Source organism: Octopus bimaculoides, chromosome 18, assembly GCF_046866305.1.
Source record: "Octopus bimaculoides isolate indiv1 chromosome 18, ASM4686630v1, whole genome shotgun sequence".
Classification (NCBI taxonomy): Eukaryota; Metazoa; Mollusca; class Cephalopoda; order Octopoda; family Octopodidae; genus Octopus; species Octopus bimaculoides.
This window is the reverse complement of record NC_142945.1, coordinates 20226248-20250214: the sequence shown is the minus strand read 5'-3', so window position 1 is coordinate 20250214 and position 23967 is coordinate 20226248. Positions and strand designations below refer to the sequence as shown.

Here is a 23967-nt window from a genome sequence, read left to right as displayed (position 1 = left end):
AGAGAATCGTCAATTAATAATAGAATTAATAACTAACAATTCTGCCAAGTAGTTCAGTATGAAAAAAACCTTTATCGGTAAAACTATTTATCATTATAAATATACAGGGATTAGCAATTGAGTTGCTTCTCCAACATACTGAAAATTTAGAAATAGCAGTCAAAGAACTACTGATTCCAAACTACAAATTTTTCTCTAAAATGGATGGCGATATTTATGGCACACATAGAACAAAAAACCGGAGGGAAAAGCGTAAACAAACCAAGCCTTTAGTTAATTGGATACGAATCGTTTCATGGTTAAGTGAATGGAAAATTTCACTACTCCAATCTTCAGCGTCAATATTCTGATAAATTTGAAAGTGTCTCTAAAAAAATTCACGGTAATTTTTGGCCATGCGACACCAAAAATCAACGATAAGAAAGGCACTTACGAATTCATCGGCTAGCGAGTTCAGGTTACGGTTTAGCCATCTAACTTAGAGATATCAAATATAAAATATACAAGAATAAGGGCAGAGAATCGTCAATTAATAATAGAATTAATAACTAACAATTCTGCCAAGTAGTTCAGTAACCAGTTCGACACGGGACTTTTTTTCATACAGGACTATTTGTGACGCACATGGAATGGATTTCTTTGGGGTGAGATGCCTGAACTCGCTAGCCGATGTGATGTTTAATTACATCTCTCTATATTTTGTCTTCAAATATGCCACTCAGATCAATTACGCTTTATTTTCTTCGTTCCGAGATCAATCAATAAGTTCAAGTCAAAGCAGCGTAGTCGATATGATCAGCTGTTTCTTTCTCCCAAATACGAGACCTTTTGCCTCTGTAAGTAATCTACATTACCGTTTATATACCCATAGGGATAGAAATGCACGCACACACACGCACATATGTATGAATATGAGTGTCTATGTTTATTGAAATATTAGTTTTCTTTAATGTTTTGGTAATTTTCTTAGAGAGGAGTCGTTTGTGCGAGGTAGTATTTCTATTGTTAATGTTCTTTGTTTTATCGACAAGAACGTGTATATTAGGGGATTGTTAGAAGTGTGCCACGTAATTGTTTTAAAAATTGAGCACTGCTGACATCTTAGCATTTTGATGGTGTTTATCAAATCAGCTTCGAACTGGTCGAATCCTTTTATCTGGGACGGGTGTTTTCATGATTTGAAGTCGCATTTAAATGCGAGTGTGAGAGGCAGTTTGCTTTGCAAAGCAGTCTCTCCAGCATGTGCAGTTGATCACGCTTTCTGTATTCTCAATGGGATCTGTTAAGAAACAGAGCTTCCTTGGTGACAAATAGATATTCTTCAGCGTATATAAAGCGTTTATATCTTCATACTTGACTGTTATAACTTAATATCGATGATACTTGACAACGAATTAGAGTAGTTACACAGGTTGGTGGGGGAAAACGAAACAGTAGTGCTCAATACTTATAGCGTGACTTAAAAGTATTTATCAACACGTTGACTCAGTGCAACACTATTGAAGTTTCGGCGGGCTAGTTAAACGTCCAAATCGTCAGATATGTGGGTCAAACTAAAGAGAATTAAAGATAATTTCCAGCTGAAAATGTTTGGAAGCCCCCTTAGTCAGTTCAGATCAAGTGAATGAACAGATTGGAAAAAAACAGTGTCAGCAAAAATTTAATTTATGTTTCCACGAAGCAGGGGGGACATTCTAGTGGTGACAGGTGGTCGACAACCTGTAGAACTTCACAACTCAGCATTGTAAAAATATAGTGAAAAGAATGGAAGCTGTTCAATTTGTTACAGTAACTGGTCCGTTGATGTTAGGTTACATAGAGGAAGATGAGGGTAGAAATAAAGATGAGGATAGCAAGATAAAGAAATTATTATTTTATTGTTGTTACTATTACTATTACTATTACTATTATTATTATTATTATTATTAAGGCTGGCAGAATCGTTAACACGTTGAACAAAATCCGTAGCAGTATTTCGTCTGTTTTTACGTTCTGAATTCAAATGCTACCGAAGTGGATTTTGCCTTTCATTCTTCGAGATTAATAAAATAAGTACAAGTTGAAGATTGGAGTTGATGCACTCGACTAGCCTCACTCCCCACTAAATTTCAAGCCTTGTGCCTACAGTAGAAACAATTATCCTTATTATTATTATTATTTATTCTTTTTATCTCAGGTTTTTTTTGTAACTTCTGGAGTCTTGCATGCATAGCGGGCTTGCTTGCCTGCAGCCTACGGTTCAATGCTATCGGTTCTTTTGAACTATCTGATACTTTCCTGGTTATTCTGGCCGTGCCAAGGAGGAAAACCTTTTGTAATAGTTCTACTGGGCACTCTATCCCGATTTCTTTTATATTCCTCTTGATGCCTTTTGATACTGACCCCAAGGAACCAACAATAATTGGCACTGTCTTCACCTGCTTCATTTTCTGTAGCCGGGCTATTTTGTACTTAAGAGGATTGTTTATATCTATTTTTTATATCATTATTATTGTTGTTGTTACTGTTGTTGTTGTCGTCGTCGCTGTTATCGTTGTTGTTCTTGTTCCTATTCTTGTAGTCGGCACAGTTCAAGTCTTTGTATGGATTTTCTCAGATTGGTAACAGGTGATTGTCTTGATTTTTTGAGTATATATACATACACAAATATTCACATAGACTTATATACACGTTATTATTTAGTTATTTGTTTCACATGACTCCATTTCTCATCTTCCAGTCGTAACACAAAACTTCTCAGGCTTTTGTACTCTGTCCTTTGTGCTGTCTCAACTCACCACCATTGTGGGATTCATTATCATCATCATCATCGTCATTATCAACAATGCCATCATCATCTATTGCTATTGTCATTATTAAGGCGGCGAGCTGACAGAAAACTTTGCTTTTCATCTTCTTAGGGTCGATAAAGAAAGTACCAGTTGATTACTGGCGTCGATGTAATCGGCCTATCCCCTCCCCAAAATTGCTGGGTTTGTGCCATAATTTAAAACCATTATTATTATTATCATCATCATCATCATCATCATCATCATCATCATCATCATCATCATTATTATTATTATTATTATTATTATTATTATTATTATTATTATTATTATTAAAGCGGCGAGCTAGCAGAGTCGTTAGCACGCCGGGCGAAATGCTTCGCGGCATTTTGTCCGTCTTTACACTCTGAGTTCAAATTCCACCGAGGTTGACTTTGCCTTTCATCTTTTCGATAAATTAAGTACCAGGGAAACACTAGGGTCGATGTAATCGACTGCACCCAACTGGTCCCCCAAAATCTAGACCTTGTGCCTACAATAGAAAGAATTATTATTATTATTATAATTATTATCATCATCATCATCATCATTATTATTATTATTATTATTATTTTTGACAACGCAAAATCTTCATTTGCTTATACGTTTGTGTTTTACATTTCCTTTTCTTCATAGGCGAAACGTGTGCAGAAGAGATTATCGAAACACCCGAAAAAGAATCAAACAAGACAGAACGTGTTAAAGATGTACGCTTACCCACCTCAATTATACCCATTGTGTACGATGTAGAACTTCAGCCTTACATCTATGAAGGACCACCTGAGAATTTCACTTTCGATGGTTACGTTAATATTAACATGAAGTGCTTGACTAACTGCACCAACATCACTTTGCACAGTCACTTGTTAAATATCAACGAAAGCTCGGTAGATTTATCGTCAACAAATAATGCCAACGTACCGCAGGTCAAAGGCTTGGTCTTTGACAAAAAACGTCAGTTCCTCATCTTTAATCTCAGTGAGCCCTTGGAAAATGGGCAGGAATACAATATACGAATGAATTTCACAGGGAAGCTTCGAGATGATTTAAATGGACTTTATCGAAGTTCGTATAAGCGAGGAAATAAAACTATGTAAGTTGCTGATGATTTTTTATGCGTTCATCATGAAAGAAAGGGATGTCTGTCATCTGTGAATGTCCATATTGGTGACTTTGCTAAATTTCAATCGGGTTTCTTCTAACCCTTTGCTTGTCGAAATCATTTTCATAAGTTTGTCCTAAGCATCCATATATTTGTTTTCAGACTTTTAGTTAACTCTTGTTATGAGTATAAAGCTTTTTTGTTTTTCATAAGTCGCAAGTTTCATTAGGGGGGGGCTGAGAAAAATTGAAAACGTGTATCATATATGATGCATGAATGCCAGAGAAATATGTTTCACGCATCAGATGTGATACACAGACAGGCAAAGAGTTAAATGTGAAGCGTTGTATTTAGCTTACTGATGACAGTACATTTTATTCTTTAGACAGAATGGAGGCGCGTGGCTTAGTGGTGAGGGGCATTCGGCTCACAATAGTAAGATCGTGAGTTCGATTCCCGATGGTGCGTTGTATCTCTTGAGCAAGACATTTTATTTCACGTTGCTCTAGTCCACTCAGTTGGCAAAAATCAGTAGTACCTGTTATTCAAAGGCCAGCCTTGTCATTTACTGTGTCACACTTGATCTCTCTGAGAACTACGTTAAGGTTATGCATGTCTGTGGAATGCTCAGCCATTCGCACGTCAATTTCACGAGCAAGTTGTTCCATTAATCGGATCAACTGGAACCCTCGTCTTTGCAACTGACGGAATGCCAGGTTAAACATAACATAACATCGCTTGAAAATGTATCAGTAAGATGACTTCTACCGAATCGCTCGTCCTTCCAGAATATAGAATATTTTCAAGAAAGGATGAAAATTGTCTTTAGTTCGCGAAAGTCTGAATTAAATAGAAATTTAAATTAATATTTGATGAGGTTACATCGATTCAAACTAAAGTACTTGGAATTTAACAATAGATGGGAGTGTGGAAATAGAACATGGATTATAAGTCTTATGCTTTCGGGAGTTGATAGACAGGAAATATTTATAATCTTAGCACATTGTAATGCAACACAGGAATGTAACGACTTCGGTGTTTTGAAATTGTTAGAAAAGATCGAGTTTGTTTAATTTAAGCTAAACTTTGTGATTTAAAGGGATTTACTGGTAGTAATGTTACTCTCCTTGGAAGCGCAATGGCCCAGTGGTTAGGGCAGCAGAGTCGCGGTCATAGGATTGCGGTTTCGATTCCCAGACCGGGCGTTGTGAGTGTTTATTGAGCGAAAACACCTAAAGCTCTACGTGGCTCCAGCAGGGGGAGGTGGCGAACCCTGCTGTACTCTTTCACCACAACTTTCTCTCACTCTTACATCCTGTTTCTGTTATGCCTGTAATTCAAAGGGTCAGCCTTGTCACGCTGAATATCCCCGAGAACTACGTTAAGGGTATACGTGTCTGTGGAGTGCTCAGCCACTTGCACGTTAATTTCACGAGTAGGCTGTTCCGTCGATCGGATCAACTGGAACCCTCATCGTCGTAAGCGACGGAGCACCAGCATACAACAATGTTACTCTCCAGCAAAATGAATTTCAAAAGAGAGATTTTGGGGGAAAACAGCGATATTTTAATTATTATAGTTTTTCTTTATTTGGGTTCCGGACAAAATGCGTAGAGGCATTCAGTCCGTCCTTACGTTCTGAGTTCAAATGCCACCGAAGTCGACTTTCATCCTTTACATTCTTAAAATAATATTTTGCCTTTCATGGACTTTGGAAGTCCACGAAATAAGTACCAGTTGTGCACTGGGGTTGATGTAATTGAGGTGCCTCTCCCCTAAAATTGCTGGCCTTGTGCCACAACTTGAAAGCATTATTTTTTTATTTGGGTATTGAATAATTCAAAGATTTTCACTTACCTCCGTTTCTTTGCGTTTTACGGATGCATGAATGAGCAAATGAAACGGTCATAGATATGATGATCCTAAGTTTCTTCAATCTTTTGATAAACCAATAATCGCTAAAGTCCTACAACCGATAAACGTTGAGAATTGCCGGTATGTAATTTCAGGGTCTCCATAGCGGAAAAAAAAGAGGAGCGGATTGGCAGAGACTTTAGAACGTCAGATAGCATGTCTTGGGGGTACTTGTTACCATTCTCTTCATTCATTCTCAGTTCAAATCTCTTTCAAATGCTCGAACTTTGGCTTTCACCTATTCAGGGTCGAAAAAAAGTACTAGAGTCGATTCTCTCTCTCTCTCTCTCTCTCTCTCTCTCTCTCTCTCTCTCTCTCTCTCTCTCTCTCTCTCTCTCTCTCTCTCTCTCCCTCCCTCTTATGGAATTGCCGACGTAAACTAGCAAAACAAGGAACGTTCATATCTCACCCCTGCCAGTTCTTTCACTATCACTCTGTAAAAATATGAAACAAAAATTAATGAAACAAAATATAATATAAGAAAAAATACCAGAGAAAGTAGAACCAATTACAATGCATGCTCTAAGTTTTTTTGACGTGTAATATCGAGTCAACTTCAAGCTAGAATAGAAGGCAATTTTGAAGGTGGAAACTTGAAAGCTAATGAAATACGACACAAAAATAGAAATTAAGGTCAAATCGTAAAAACTTTGTGTTAGGGTTACATGATTGATCTGAACTATGGAAGTGAGAAAGCAATCAATCATTCAAATATTTCATCGACACGCCAATTCCATATCTATCACCATCTGTTTGCTAGATGCTTTATTGTTATGGCACTGCATTTTCTGGTGTATAAGACGCGTTTTTTTTTTTATTCTTGCACTTTTAAATGCTTCCAAACATTGCCCGGTATCTAATGCAGCCGTATAACGGATGGGAGACCAAGTGTTTTAGGATAGGGAGTCGAATAAGTATAAGTCCGTTCAACACAATAACTGACACAAGATCATGAATTTTTTCCCAGCAAAACCATTTTAAAATATGTTTTAATAAGTGTAAGATGAAATAAGGCGGCGAGCTGGTGGAATGTACGTTCGGAGTTCAAATCCACCGGGGCCAACTTTGCTTTCACCCCTTTCGGTAGGGCGAGGGTCGATAAAATGAGTACCAGTTGACCGCTGGGGTCGATGTAACCGACTTAGCCTTCCCCCCTACACACACATACACACACACGCACCAGAAAAAAACTGCTGGCATTGTGCCAAAATTTGAAAGCAATAAGTGTATAACAAAACAAGTTAAATTTGTTGTTCGTTGTTTTGTTTTTTCACAAAACATACTTGCAAAAGAGAAGCGTGTCTCATGTGAAAGTACTACTTATAAACCAGTAAACACGGCTATTTAAAACAGTGATCAAATCTTCCTTAAACCACTCCCTGCTGTGATAGAAAATGTGGGAGTGCATACTGGATTATTTAGTCAAGAATCTACGAAAAGTTGTGATGGTCTCGATAGGAACGCTTTCGATCACATCTTTTTAATCAGCGCTGGTCGAAACCTAAAGAACCACCTCATCAGTCAGATGTAAACGAAGGGATCTCAACGTTGTTGTATGCTAGAAATAGCAACCAAGTCTCTATCAAATATTCCCATTTTTTTTATACATATATAGTAGGATATTGGATAATGTAGTCTTAGATAGACTGGATGAATGAAAAATGGAATGGTCATAGCTGGAGCGCCTTCGATCATTGTTTTTTTCCGTTTTTATCAACCTAGGATTGAATAATAATAGGCAAATAATATGAACATGGAATAGGTATAATTCAGTTTAAGCAACAGGAACACCATGGGATAAATGTGCGTGTTGCTGTTGTTTAGACCCAGGTCAGCCCTCGTAAAGAAGACTTATGGCCAAAAGAAGTTCCAGCCATGGCCATCCAGGTTTTTTTTTCCGCTAGCGTATTTGAGATCATCTGAAGTTATCAGCCTAGACTTTGGCAGGGTGACATTTCTTCGGGTTAGATATACTAAGAGAAACGGGGGAGTTAAGACTTTTGCGGTGCCATATGCCCGTGGACATATGGTGTAGTGGTTAAATATAGAATTGTATCAATATTATTGTTTTTTTTTCTGTTTTTCATTATTGCATCTCGTCCGTCTTTCCTTTCTGAGTTCAAATTCCGCCGAGGTCGACTTTGCCTTTCGTCCTTTTGGAGTCTATGAAATCGAATAGATCCCTGCTACAAAAATTTTAGGTCTTGTGCCTATTGTAGAAAAATTGTTGTTATCATTACTATTTTTTGTTTAAATTTTCGCAATAAATATGCATAACTAACTATATAAATTATAGCCACTGTGATTTGGGGTAACGCTTCTCCAATTGGAGCAGACTCGGCTATCGTTTTTAAGGTTATCTCTACAGTTTTTCTATAGAAATTATAGCTAGCACCGATTTATTACGACGTTTCGTATCCGAATACGTTTAATGTAAACAATGCGATCGAAGATGGAAAATAGGTAGTGGTTGTATATGCATATTTCAAGAGTTATTGTCCTTTCTTCAGCACCACAGCCAACCCATTAACCATCCACGCACTTATTGCTTAAATAGCTACTAAATATAGCAGTGTAACACTTTGGCATTTGAATCGGCCATATCCGGCCAAAATATTCTACCTGTTTTATGTTCAAGCTGGTCACACAAACCCAACAATATCATTCTAAAAACTAACAGTTACCTCATCAATGTATCAAAGCTACAAGATAATGCATGATTAATTCAAAACAATTTGAGTAAATAAGCAATACATTTGACAGTATAATGTAGATGCAAATGGGTTAAGAGAACACATTGAGGTGAGAGTTTTTCACGTTATGCCCACAATCGCTAGTGTATCCTTTTGCAACACAAGCAACAAGACAGAGGCGAACTCGATGGCTTTTATGCGTTTAGTTTTTTTTTGTTTGTTTGTTTGTTTGTTTTTTTTGTTTTGTTTTTTTGGCAAGCCAACACACCAAATATATGATAGAGATAATAATATGTATCTATTTCAACGAAAGAGCGTCGAAAGAGAAACGGAAGTGGTATATATTTGTACGTCCTGATTACAGCAAATGTCACAGCCTTATTTTTATCATAGATAGGATAAAAAAAAAAAGAATAGTAAAAGAATAGGATGCAAATTCACTGGCAAGTATCACAGGCAATCGCTCAGAAATAACCAACGTCATTATTAAAATTAGAAATTAGACGAACAATTGTTATTTCATACAGTCATGTCTCCCCCGTGGCGGCGAGATTATATGATTACGCTTCTCTATAATTATATATATATATACGTATGTATGCATGTGTGTATATATAATCATATATGTATATATATATATATATATATATATATATATATATATATATATATATATATATATATATATATATATATATACATACATACATACATACATACATACATACATACATATATATATGTATATATGTATGTATGTGTAGTCATGTATATATGCATATATATATGTCTATGTGTGTATGCATAAATATATATGGTATACAATTATACTCATACATACACGCACATATATAGATGAATGGATGGATGGATACATAAATACAAGCACATATTTATATATACAGATTTATATATGCATAATATGTGTATGCATATGCGTGTGTATGTGTACATATGTGTGTGTGAGAGAGTGTACGGATAATACATACATTCATACATTAGTACATAATATGGTATCGAATACATCGGTATCAGAAGGCTATTCATTTTCCGTATTGTAATTACTATTCACTAAAAACTATTATATATACATGTGTGTGTGTGTGTGTGTGTGTGTGTGTGTGTGTGTGTGTGTGTGTGTGTTCCCCCCCCCCACCCGACACTACTTCAGAACTGGTGTTGATGTGAAGTAGCTGTATGCTGTCAACTTAATGTGACAGTCTCCTGAAGGGAATAATACTACTGTTGGTTAGACCTAGGAAGGTGTTGATGTGTTTATGTCGCTGTAACCTAGCTGTTCGGCAAAAGGGACAGATATAAGTGCCAGGCTTTAAAATAAATATGTCGATACATACTGGAGTCGATACATTCGACCAAGTATTCTTCAAGGTGGTGCCCCAGCATGGCTGCAGTCTAATGACTGAAACAAGTAAAAGATAAAAGCTGAAAGATAGACCTGTAGAAGACTGTAAATAAGACGGTCATCAACAATGTACGATGACAACAATGACCGTCGCACTGAAATGAGTCTGTCAGCCATCAAAGGGACGAGTGGTAGCTACTTCTGAACAAACAGAAACGAGTGGAGAATATTTACAACTCAAAACGCAGCTCACAGCAACATTCAACCAATAATTCGCTATGTATATCAATAAACAACTGCTTAAAATAACAACTATGACATGAATCAATAGGAAACCCGCCGATTTGATGTGATGAACGATCGATCAAATTGCTAAGGAACATCTAGCACAGATTGAGGCTCCCAAATATTGGATATTGAATATCTTACTACACTGTGTTGCAATTACCATCTGCCAACTGACAAGAGTTGCAGACATCGATCGCAAAGAGAAACTGTAACCAAAATAGATGGCCCGTCTCCAGACAAATGTCGACAGACTGAAAATATAGAATCATATACTATAATTAAGTACAGAGTAAATCACCAACTGCGAATTTATGACAAACTAGCTAAGGTTTTCGGAAATTGATGACAGGAGATACTAACGAGTAAACTAATAGCCCTTTCATACAAACTGCAAGCGGTAAGAGCTTCGTTATCGTAAAAAAACTATTAGATCATAAGACTATCGATTGCAGCTTTGTATTAAACCCACAAGTAGTATATTGCAGTACAAAAGGCCATATCATCAAAATCATAAAAAAAAAAACAGGGAATAAAGACGAGTAATATATGTGATATAAGATGGTTAAAGGAGCTACGGGGTGGGTTTTCTTTTAATCATAAGTACCTCCTTAAATATATCACAAGTAAAACACTCCTAACGGTTGTTGCCATACCAATGTGGAACATGTCACTCGCATCATCAGCAGTTGTCCAAAAATGGCTATAAATACATTTTTTCTCGTGAGACACGACATTGTTGCTAAAACCATCGACAAGGTTATTTGCCGGAAGAATTGTCCTGATGGCCGTACAAAAGGCACAACAGAACCAGGATGTATCCATATATATGGAAGAGTAGTTAAAAACACCGCTCTATAATAATGAGGCTTTGCAGTCGACGGCTCTGACTGTGTCATATCAAAAAAAGTTTTCTCTTACCATAATCTCGGTCGACCCAAGCCTTTTGAGAGAGACTAGGTTGACGGAAACGACGAAGCACATAGGATAAACTGCACCTGTAATTCAAAAGGTCACTATCATCACACACAATGTCAGGCTAATTTGCTTCTAGGCTTTACGTTAACGGTGTAAGTGTCTGTGGAATACTCAACCAGCCATGCAATTATTCAATGAACTGGCACATTTATTGATTGAGCAACTAGAATACTTATCAGTAAAGCCGAACCCATTGACAACTTTATGCGTGTATGTATGCATGTATGTATGTACGTATGTATATATGCATATATGTATGTGCATTTGCATGTATACATACATACTATATACGACTATCATCAGACAAGATAATTGCCTCATCTTGTCAGCTGTCTCACATTCAACCTCATTGTACTCTCTTTTTTTTTAATTCTTGTATGCGCGCGGATATGATTTTACACGTTACCACGCCATAGGACTTTATAAAATACAAAATGGATCAAGAAATGAAATGAATTGTTATTGGATTTAAGTGATAAAAATTTGTACAACATTGTTGCCACTCTCTCAGTCGCCATAGTAGACTCCAGTGACAAACAGGCATTGGAAGATGACTTGTTTTATGTCAGAGTGTCTTTCTCCTAGCAGAAATGCCTTCCCCCAAGGCTTTGTTAAAAAAATAACGGGAGTCTTCTGTGCCCCCAGGAAATCCATTTCACAGATAGACGGGATGCTGACAGGTACTACCGTTCCAAGTCGTAACGGACCTGGGAGTAATCTTAAGTAAGGGGTGATTCCACGCTCCCCAAAGCTCCAGAACTCATTAACTGGAGCCTCACTACCGGAAGCAGTTTAATGTTATACCCAGAACAACATTCATATATACATGCATATAATATATTCATAGGCGCAGGCGTGGTAAGAAGCTTACTTCCCAGTCACATGATTCCGGGTTCAGTTCCACTGCATAGTATTTTGGGCACGTATCTTCTACTATAGCCGCGGGCCGACCAATGCCTTGTGCATGGATTTAATAGACATAAACTGAAAGAAGCCTGTTGTGTGTGTGTGTATATATAGGTTCAAAAAAGGAAAAAAAAAAAATAAAAATAAAAAGCAACAACGTGAGGACGTGAGATAGATAGATAGATAGATAGATAGATAGATAGATAGATAGATAGAGAGATAGATAGATGTATATATTTATGTGTATGTGGATGTGTTTGCTTCCCACCATCATCGCTTGACAACTGATGCTGGTGTGTTTATGTCTCCGTTGCTTAGTGGTTCGGCAAAAGTGACCGATAGAATAAATACTAGCTTTACAACTGGGGTCAATGTCTTAAAAACCCTTTAAGGTGGTACTCCAGCATGTCCGCAGTCAAATGACTGAAGCAATTTCGGTTTCATCGACCCACTGTTCAAATGTTACTTATTTCATCTACTCCGAAAGGATGAAATGCAAAGTCGACCTCGGCCGACGTGCTAACGATTCTATTAGCTCGCAGATATATTGAATACCATGCCATTTGAATTTTTGATCTATTACAGTTATCTTTACCTTTAGAGGATGTATTACAATTACCAAATCGTAATGGAGACCAGCTCCATCTGAGAAGACGAGATAATCACAAGATCAAGTATTCGTTAAAACTATCATGCCATTAAGGAAACGGGCCGGCTACTATCTCAAAACAACAAACCTGTCATTTTCTCTAAGTCCATGTCAACTTCGGAGAATTCTAGATTCTTGAGATCATCTCGCTTTATTATATCTTAATTGCCATTTAGTAATTATCATACGCCACTTAGAGGCGGGGATAATTATATTAAATCAAGAACTTATGTTCTATGGTATCTGATATACCTATATTATCCTATGTAGTTCATATTCAAGCCACTGGCCATTCTGAGATATCTTTCTATGCTCAGTATTTTATTACTAATCATTAAAATTGCATACGTACGTATATATATACACATACATACACACTCACAAACACACACACACAAATATATACATATGAGTGTATAGATCTGTGTATACACATGCATATGTGCACACACATACATATATGTATATATATATATATACATAAAATATATCTGTATACTTATGTGTGTGTGTATATATATATTTAATATATATATAATATATTTATATATAATATATATCATATACATTTAATATATAATATATAATATATATATCATATACATATAATGTATATCATATATATAATATGTATATATCATATATATTTATATATAATATATATATATATATATATATATATATATATATATATATATATATATATATATATATATATATAAAACTGACATTGTGTGTCTGTCTGTCAGTATGTGTGCATCACTAAAACTCGAGAACCACCCGACCGATTTTTACAAATTTTACACATGCCTTACTTAGGGTCCATGCAGTGTCATGGGCCAAAAACGTTTTCAACTTCTTGCCTAATGCGAGCCCAGTGTAATCTCTTATCTCTTACACTATTTCAGTATTAAGTGTCAAAAGTGAAACATTAACATCTCTATTGTAATGTGAGATAATACTTTCAGTTTTAATACTTTCACTATTAATACTGAAACTATTATCTCACTTGCATATACACATGCATATATATATATATATATATATATATATATATATATATATATATATATATATATATATATATATATATGTATATATATACATATATATACATACATATATATATATATATATATATATATATATATATATATATATATATATATATATATATATATATATATATATATATGTATGTATGTATGCATGTATGTATGTATATATATATATTATCTCACTTACATATATATATATGCATACATATATGTGTGTGTATGTGTGTGTGTGTGCATGTGTGTGTTTGTATTTATATTGAGGAATGATGTCTAAATTTTATGGTGATTTGGCTAATCAGTGAATTAGCCACGCAAATCATTCATGAGCTAGCTTGTATAAAGACAAATACCGAAAACATTGACACACACGCACACACACATATATACACACTCACGCACTTACACACAAACCTTGTGTGTGTGTGTACGCGCGCACGGCGGTTTGTGTATGTGTATGCATGTGTGTGCGTGCGTGTGTGCGTATGTTAACCAAGAGTATAATCACATGTGCCTGTATGTGTTTCATAATACATATGCATAATTATAAATATGTAAATATCTTTGAAAGAGTTTTAATGATGCAAAAGGTCTATATATTATAATGTACAAGCTACTACAACAATTCAACTGAAGGAATGAGAGAATAAAAGAGAATTTATTCAATATTTTAGCTAGAAAAGTCTGTTGTGAATAGCGAAATATCATGCATATTTCTATTCGTCAATAAGGTCTTTTGTGACCGAAATTTTGAATACATTTTGTTGATTTTTTCGCAAATATTTTAGTGGCTATCGTCTTCCTTAGTCTTTGTTTTTCTGTCTTTCTGTCATCCTCTCTCTCTATCTTTCTCTTACTGTCTCTCTCTGTCTCTCTCTGTTTCCCTATATTCCTGTATATATATATATGCATATATATGTATGTATATACACACGCACACACACACACACACACACACACACACATATATATATATATATATATATATATATACACATTCATATTATATGCACATATATATATATATGTAAACATATAGCAATATATATATATACATACATATATGTACGTTTGTATGTATGTATGTATGTAGGTAGGTAGTTAGGTAGGTAGGTAGGTAGGTAGGTGGGTAGGTAAGCAGACAGGCAGGTCACAAACTTTATTGATACACAAAAATATAACTGTACGCATGAGTATATTTCTGCATTCTAGCACACACGCGCACACTCACACGCGCGCACGTACATACACACACACACACACGCGCGCACACACACACACGCACACACACACACATACGCACACACACACATTTGAACTGCTTTTACGAACGCAAAAGAAATGCATGCTATATATATATATATATATATATATATATATATATATATATATATATATATATATATAAGGCTTTACACATTTATTCAAAGCCGAAATTTCCCTTTCGTCGTTTCTCCAGATTTTCACGTTTCCTCTTTTTATCGCCACTGATAATTCAAAACAGACTACTGTCTCTCTTATAGCTATTTGAAATTATACGAACAAGATCAATGCAGTTTAAAAGTGAAAGTAAATATAAGTATATTAATTTTCAGATACGTTTGCTGGTTGCCTCTCAGCCAACTACTTCCGGGTTCAGTCCCACTGCATGGTATATTGGGGCAAGTGCTTCTACAATAGCCCCAGGCCGACCAAAACCTTGTGAGTGGATTTGATAGACGGAAACTGAAAGAAGCCTGTCGAATATATATGTGTGTATAATTATGTGTTTGTGTTTGTTCACTCATCGCTTCACTAAAAGTGTTGGTGCGTTTACGTCCCCGTAATTTAGTGGTTCGACAAAAGAAAACAATAGAACATGTATTAGGTTTTTTAAAAAAATTAACACTGGAGTCGATTTCTTCGACTAAAAAAACAACAAAACCAAACTTGAAGGTGGTTCTGGCGCCCCGCCGTAGACCAATGACAGAAGCATGCAAACGATTAAAGATGAAAGATAAAAGTTAGAGTTAGTGGATCTCAGAGTAGTTTTCCGACGTGAAGTACCGGATATTTCGAGAAGCTAATTAGCATATTTTGCACTGATTCTTGATAGGAAAATGCGAGAACTGTTGCGTTTATTAAACAAACGGGTCGGAAGAGACTGTGATGATGAGTTTAATAAAAGATCAGGTAAGATAGATTTTTTTTCAACGCAGGACAAACTGATATCGAGAAATGTGGAGATGATAGAAACAACAAAGAGAATTTTAGAAATAAAGAACAGAACACGAACCTTCTACAAGAATAACTAAAAGTCAATGTTGCTGACATTCACAACACGTTCTTCTTCATTGCATTCGAAATTGCGATAGCATTTTGATAAAGGAAGATTAAGTAGATATCAAAGACTGTCAACTGCTTTTCTGAAGGTCAGCTCCAAGTCAGTAGTTTAAAACCGTCCTTTCGAAATCTTGTTCCAGTTGGTAACTCGGGTGTTTAGGCGCTTACCATAGAATAGACAAGATGAAAGGGTTTAGGGGTTCACCATAGAATAGACAAGATGATAGGGTTTAGGTGCTCACCATAGAATAGACAAGTGATCTCTTGGCATTATCTGCTAATTCACTGTAATATCTCCCAGAGGCCACTGCTGATTTTATATATATATATATATATATATATATATATATATATATATATAGAGAGAGAGAGAGAGAGAGAGACTTAGAAATATTAATAACTATATATATATATATATATATATATATATATATATATATATATATCCATACATAGGGTGCATGGTCTACTGGTTAGGCTGTTTCACTCACGATCGTCAGACCGTGGCTTCAGTTCCTGGACCGGAGTGGTACTTTGTATTCTTCAGCAAAAAGACCTCGACCCACGTTGTTTTACGATCACTTTGATACCCAACGTGTGGTATACTGTGAACGTGTTCAGGCAACGTCGATTTGATGGAGTGAGTAAGATAATGTACGACACATACATTTGATTACTATAAACAAATCATTTGAACAAGTCGCTCAGCAAAAACTAAGCACTGACACGTCGTCTTCGGCGGGAGATTCTGTCATGTATATATATATATATATATATATATATACATGATATACATATATGAATATATGTATTATATATATATGTATATATATATATATATATATATATATATAAATATATATGCACACACATATACATATATAGATATAATATATATTATATATATATACATATATACATATATACATATAATATATATTATATATACATATATATATATATATATATATATATACACACACACACACACACATACATATATATATATATATATATATATATATATATATATATATATATATATATATATATATATATATATATATATATAAATTAAAAGGGTAAAGGATTATCAATTTATTAATTTATTAATAAATCAACAATTAATAATTTTTACCAAGCCCTTCGGTATGTAAGCACCATTATCGGTGGAGAACTTATTTGGGATCTTTTTTAAAACGGGGGCCACATTTTTCATTAACGAAACACTTTGAAACTTGGAACACTGGTAGAATGTGTCATATAAAACATCTTTTTCTCTTAGTCTTCTTAAAAAAAAAAGAAATCCATAAATTATTCCATGTTAAAGTTGTATTTCTGTAACTTCAACCAATCACTGACGTCCATTCAGCCGATATACATTAAGCGCCGACTACATAAACAAACGATTCTGAAACAATTAACCCTAACCCTAACCCTAACTCTAACCCTAACCCTAACCCTAACCCTAGGGTTAGGGTTAGGGTTAGAGTTAGGGTTAGGGTTAGGGTCAAAGCAAATTTAAAATGAAAAAAGCAAATAAAACGAAGAATCGTTTGTTTATGTAGTCGGCACTTAATGTATATCGGCTGAATGGACGTCAGTGATTGGTTGAAATTATCGAAATAAGACAAGTTTTTACATGAAATAAATTCGAATACAAAAATATTTTTCTGTTCTATAACACAAAATAGATAAGTATACGAAGTTTGAAAGTCTTTCGGTACCAAAAACACTACGTAAAACATTAATGAAAAATGTGGCCCCCGTTTTAAAAAAGATCCCTTATTTGAAAGTTCATATATATTTACAAACATAATTAAGGGATCAGCAAATATTTGCTTCACCACATACCGAAGTTCAGAAATAGCAGCTAAAAAAGCTGAGACTCCAACAGATAGCATTACTTGTAACTCACAAAGGCAAACACAAACATACACATACATATGTATAAGATATCTAAGTATATATGTATAAATATCAGGCTATTATACAAACACATATGTACACGTGCACAAACATATCTATAAACATACACACAAACCGAAGTGTAAGTATAAAAACACACTGACACACTTACAAACGTACATAAAATTCAAGCCTGTGGTATCCATTTAGATTGCGTCTAAATATTGACGGTCTATCAATTTTTATTTTCTTTGACAAATTTTTTACAAAAATTTACGACATTAATGAAAAATACCATAAATCTTTTTAAAGATTGAAACTTAGCTGAAAATAAGTTTGTAACAGATATTTAAATTTCAAGAAAAGGAGGTCTCAACCGAAAAATATTGCTACAAAATAACATTTAGACTTCAAAAAGGACTATATAGTATTGGATTTCACTAAATTTATTTGAAATAAATATTCTACTTCTCAGAATAGTAACTATAAATCCATATTTCAAATTTGCTGTCGTCTCCTGTAATATTATCGGAATATTTATGGCTTCACGAAAAGACAAAAACATATTTTCACCTCAATTGATAGACTAGAAGCGATAGCAACAAATTTATTTTGAACGCTTTTGTAATGTCCGCCATGACTTTTCGTGAAACAAGATTTAATGTTTGTAGTTAGATGATATCCGTCATTACATACAAAATAACAAAAGCAGAAAAAGCGCTCAGTGTCTTATATATCATTTTATGTCGTTCTTTGGGCGGCGAACTGGCAGAATCATGAGCACACCTGGCATTTCTTCTGGCTCAGGTTATAAGTTCAAATACCACTGAGAACAACTTTGACTTTCATTCTTTCGGTATCGATAAAATACGTACCAGTTCAGCGATGTGACCGACTTGTCCCCTCCCTATCAAATTATACATCTTGTGCCTACAGTAGAAAGAAAAGGGAATATATATAATGTTCCCTAAGGTGGCTGTTACGAGCACAAGTAATAATTTCTAGGCGATGCCTTCGCCCACCCCGCATGTATGCATGCTAGTAACTCATGTAACCGATCCGCGATCGGTAGATCCGCCCACAGCGACCGCAGGGAAATATTTGTGGTGTGCTTGGCTCCGCCCTAATACAGGCCTTCCGCCGAGCTCTCCTCTCCTCCTGGCTGACACGACTGCTTGCATTAAATGTGCTGGTGGCCTGCTGGGTGGTGTAGCACTAAGCATTACGGTTAGCAGCTTGAGTGGCCCACTGGCGGGGTTCGATGTAACAAAACGTTCAGGGTCTTTTTTTTACGAAGTTGTTGTCTTCTGGCTGTCAAAATAACGATGCGTTTGAGAAGCGGTATAAGACATGCTTTTCTTTTTTTTTTTAGCATGTTTTATATCGCTTTTTGGGCGCACTGCTACTTTGACAGCCAGAAGACAGTTTTCCATAGAGTACGATCTTTGGCAGGCGATGGTCCCCCATACAGGAGATATGCCTCACCTAGTGCTGTGTCTTCATAAGAATGGCCTCTACACTGGTCGTCTTAGCTTTCTTGCAGACAGCGTTGGTGGAACCTCTCCAAGTGGTGGGTGTAACAGCAATACAAGACCCATGACTGAGAGCCGTATAAGAAAGTGGTAAGGACTACAGCCTTGTAATACGCAAAAAGCAGTGCAATGATCACTTTTGGAAAGTAGACCAATCATGATCTGTAGATAAAATATCTGGTTAAGTGTTACATTAGATGTAATGAAACCGTTAACCCTACCAAGGATATTGAGCAATAGAGAAAGCGGACGAGCCAATGTTGAGTGTACAACATCTTCTATGTTGTGTACTACTCTTTATAAATGCGGAGAGTGTCGAGGGATATCATATATTTAAATGATTTTCGAAGAATTCGTCTAAGTTATCGATTTCTGCCTTACAGGTCGATTTGACCTTAGCACTGCAAGCTTACAAAGCTAATCGCCAGCTTGCGAGGGAACATTTATGAGACCACTCGACTTAAAATAAATGGTAGCTAATCACACCCGACCTTCTCATTAAGAAAAGGTAAGTCAGTTAAGTCTGACTTGGGCAAGATGACACTATTACTGTAGATAGTGCATAACAGCTTTTTTCAGTTAGGTGAAGCTGGTGAGTGCTAAGTGCCTTGGTCATGATAGAATGCGAACTATTTTCTCTTCTGCTAGCAAGCAAACACCCTACCAAATCAGCCACCAACAGTTTTCGTAATATAACTTATTCACAAAAATAAACTGAACCAAAATAACAAAATATTTTTTGGAATTTTTTTTTTGTTTTTATAACTATTTTATATAGATACTCTTGGTATTTTAAGGCGGCGAGCTGACGGAACCTTTATCATGCTGGACAAAATGTACAGCAGCATTTCTTCCGGCCTTTTACGTTCTGAATTCTCATCCCGCCCATGGCAGTTTTGTCTTTCATCCTTTCGGAGTTGATAAAATAAATTACGTGAGGTAAGAAGTTTGCCTCCCAACCACATGGTTCCGGGTTCGACCCCCACTACGTGGCACGTTAGACATGTGTCTTCTACTATGGCGTCGGACCAAAGCCTTGTGAATTTGGTAGACGGAATCGGAAAGAAGCCCGTCGTGTATGTATGTATGTATGTATATATATATGTGTGTGTGTGTGTGTGTGTGTGTGTGTGTGTGTGTGTGTGTGTGTGTGTTTGTAGTTGTTTTTCCTCCCCACCGCTTGACAACTGGTGTTGGTGTGTTTACGTCTCCATAACTTAACGGTTCGGCAAAAGATAACGATAGAATAAGTACTAGGTTTTTAAAAATAGTAGTGGGGTCAATTCGTTCAGCTAAAAATCCTTCAAAGTGATGCCCAAGCATGGCCGCAGGTTAATGATGAAACGAGTAAAAGAACCACGTACTGAGGTCGATGTCAATTACCTGCCACTTCCCTCAAAATTGTTTGTCTTGAACCCTATCACGAACCAGCGACTCGTTCAGAGGGAATCTTGTCATCACTGTCTTTTATACAATATAGAAACCGCGTAACACGCTTTATAAGTTCTCTCGTTACTGACGAAAATTTAAATGTTTCTAGCTGTGCTGGATTTAATTGCTATAGCATATTATAGATTCCCAAATCTAAAATACCAGTCAGTGGGATCGAATCCACAACCTTGCTATTGCCAAGCGAACTTCTCAAATATTCAACCACGCTGCGTCTATATTTGCTATACTTACACTCCATTGGTGGTAAACGTATAACAACTAACCAGAAACGAGGCTCTTAGATGAGAGATTATATCGCCATCTTTAGATTTCAGAATTTAATCCTTTCGTTTCTGTAAGCGTCATTTACAAATGTTTCTATTTATTTTTATAGCTACTTTACAGGCTACAACGATGTGCTCACATCAAATGGACATGTTAAATCAATCAGTGTAAAAGACCTTCGTTTCGTTTTAATGGGAATATCAGGGCGGTTTGTTCTAGTTTTACAATCTGAATATATTTGTTTATATCCTCGACGAACAAGAATTTGGAATTTTACAGCCTCCCATGTTTACTGCTTTGATATCGGTTATTCCAAATGTTTACGCATTTTAAGGACGAGTTATTCATCTGCAATATTCCCTTGTCTTTTTTTTTAATTTATTTTTGTCATTCGACAACTTTACGCAATAACTGTGACCCTGTTTAAGCGGTAAACTATAACACACGCACACACACTCAAATGTAAGCAATTTGTTTCCCAAATGTACGGTTCTATGTTCAGTCCCAGTGCGTGATACCCTGAGAAAGTATCTTCTACTATAGCCCCGAGGCGACCAAAGTTTGTGAATGGATTTGGTAGACGGAAACTGAAATAAGCCCGTCGAATATATATATATATATATATATATATATATATATATATATATATATATATATATATATATATATATATATATACATATATATATATATATATATATATATATATATATATATATATATATATATATATATATATATTATATATATATATATATATATATATATATATATATATATATATATATATATGTATATACGTAAATGTCGAACCGTGTGTGTGTGTGTTTGTGTATTTATGTATGTGTGTCATTATGTTTGTATTTGTCCCCGTTGCGAGACAACCGGTGGTATTTTGTTTACGTCCTCGCGAATTAGCTGCTTGGAAAGAAAAACCTTCAAGACGGTGTTCCAGAATGGCCGCAGTCTAGTGACTGAAACAAGTAAAAGATAAAAGATACACACACACACACATACACTAACTTCTTTTTTACTTGCCCTCATAAAGGTTGCAGTTGAAATATCTCTTAAATCACATCTCTCTAGCTTTTAAGAAAAGAAAAAAAAACACATTGAGTATCATAGTCCTAGTATCATAGTTGAGTATCATAGCATAGCAGAAAAAGAAGACGCATTTTCACAATTGGAGTAATAACAATACTTACCGATGATGATAAAAATATTTCGACTAGAAAAAACATTGAACTTCTGACGATTTCAAATCATAAAGCTACCATTGAAGTTTCTAAGTAGCGACAAAACTGCCTGGTTATCTTTTCCATTATATAACTACAAGCAAAGGAATTGTTTGTAATAAACCTAACCTGATATGTTTCAAATGTATGAGATACGAGCCAAGTATTTAGTAATGGCTTGTTGAATATATTGCGTAATGAAGATCTAGTTAATTCCCTCGTGCTTATCTTGTATATTGGCTAGTTATTTCCTATACGTTTTGTAATTTTTTTATTGCTGCTTTCGTGGATTCCCATGACTTTCAGTCGCCATCCAATTCCATTAATAAGAATTTCAATTGAGAGTTTGAGTCATAGTGAATCTTTCATTAGCTGATTACACAACCATAGACGCCACCCTCATGGATGCGCTACACTTACTCTCTTTGTAGAGCTTGTTAATCCTAATCTTCTAGGATTCCAATGCTCAGCATCAATGTAAGAAGCTCTTCTGCTACCTCTTCACAATCCGCCATGTTGCCGTCCATGACTTCGCCGTTTCCTGGCAGGGTGGCTGAACGGATGCTATGCCATTCCAAAAGGCAACTCGTAACTATGCAGGGCATGGTCGTCACTCTGTGAGGTATTTTCAAAATGCCCTCATACCCATACTGCAGGAAAAAATGTGACAGTTTCCACTCCATGAAATAATACTGTGGAAACTGTTGCAATGTGTTTTCTGTGGAAACTGTCGCAGTCTAACACCACCATCTGGCCGTTGGTTGTCTTTTGCCTAGTACACTGTATTGCAAGCTTTAAAACTAGGCGTAGACTTATTGGCAATGTTTTTTGTGGATTATGAGGTCATTCAGTACAGTATAGAGCTAGCTGTTTATTTCAGCACCTAGAAACTTCCCCTCCAAGATGCATGCATGGACTTCCCCTCCAAGATACGTGCATGAACTTTCTCCCCAAGATGCATGCATGCATAAATATTATGGGAGCAGAACAATATGGAAAACATAACAATATGGAAAACGGGATTGTAAAACTAAGGTTTCCGCAAAACAGATGAAACTTAACCAATTAAATTAAACAATGGACGCTTCAACCAACATAATTAGATAGAATTTATTCAAATCGAATTGGAGTGCAAGTGGATTATCCTAGTGATGTCCGATGTTCCGGTTTATTGCTGCCACATGTTGCTGTTGTTGCTGTGATAATATGAACGTTTGTAAAATGTAATAAGGACAGTAAAATCTGTATAAACAACAATAAATAAATGAACTCGAAAATAAAAAGCAATTATAATTACTAGATATGTAGGAGGACATGCCATAATCCCATCATTTCCTCATTTGGGTACCTTTATGACACACAGATTGTCGATTGAACGACTTGGTGGGACCCACGTGTTTTTTCTTCCAAGGACCGTATTGGAGTCTACGACGTACAGTGATTATTTGCATATTCTGTAACATTACAATCCCTATATGTTTCATAACCTCCACTGCCCAGCC

General features: G+C 35.7%; 1 protein-coding gene across 1 annotated transcript in view; it reads left to right on the top strand.

Moving 5' to 3' along the window:
- The window catches only part of LOC106875600 (uncharacterized), a 281932-nt gene that overhangs the window by 75414 nt on the left and 182551 nt on the right, over positions 1-23967 (top strand). The window contains exon 2 of the mRNA XM_089365916.1: positions 3444-3900. Coding sequence (XP_089222042.1) covers positions 3444-3900 — 457 coding nt within the window. The remainder of the gene's footprint in view (positions 1-3443; positions 3901-23967) is intronic.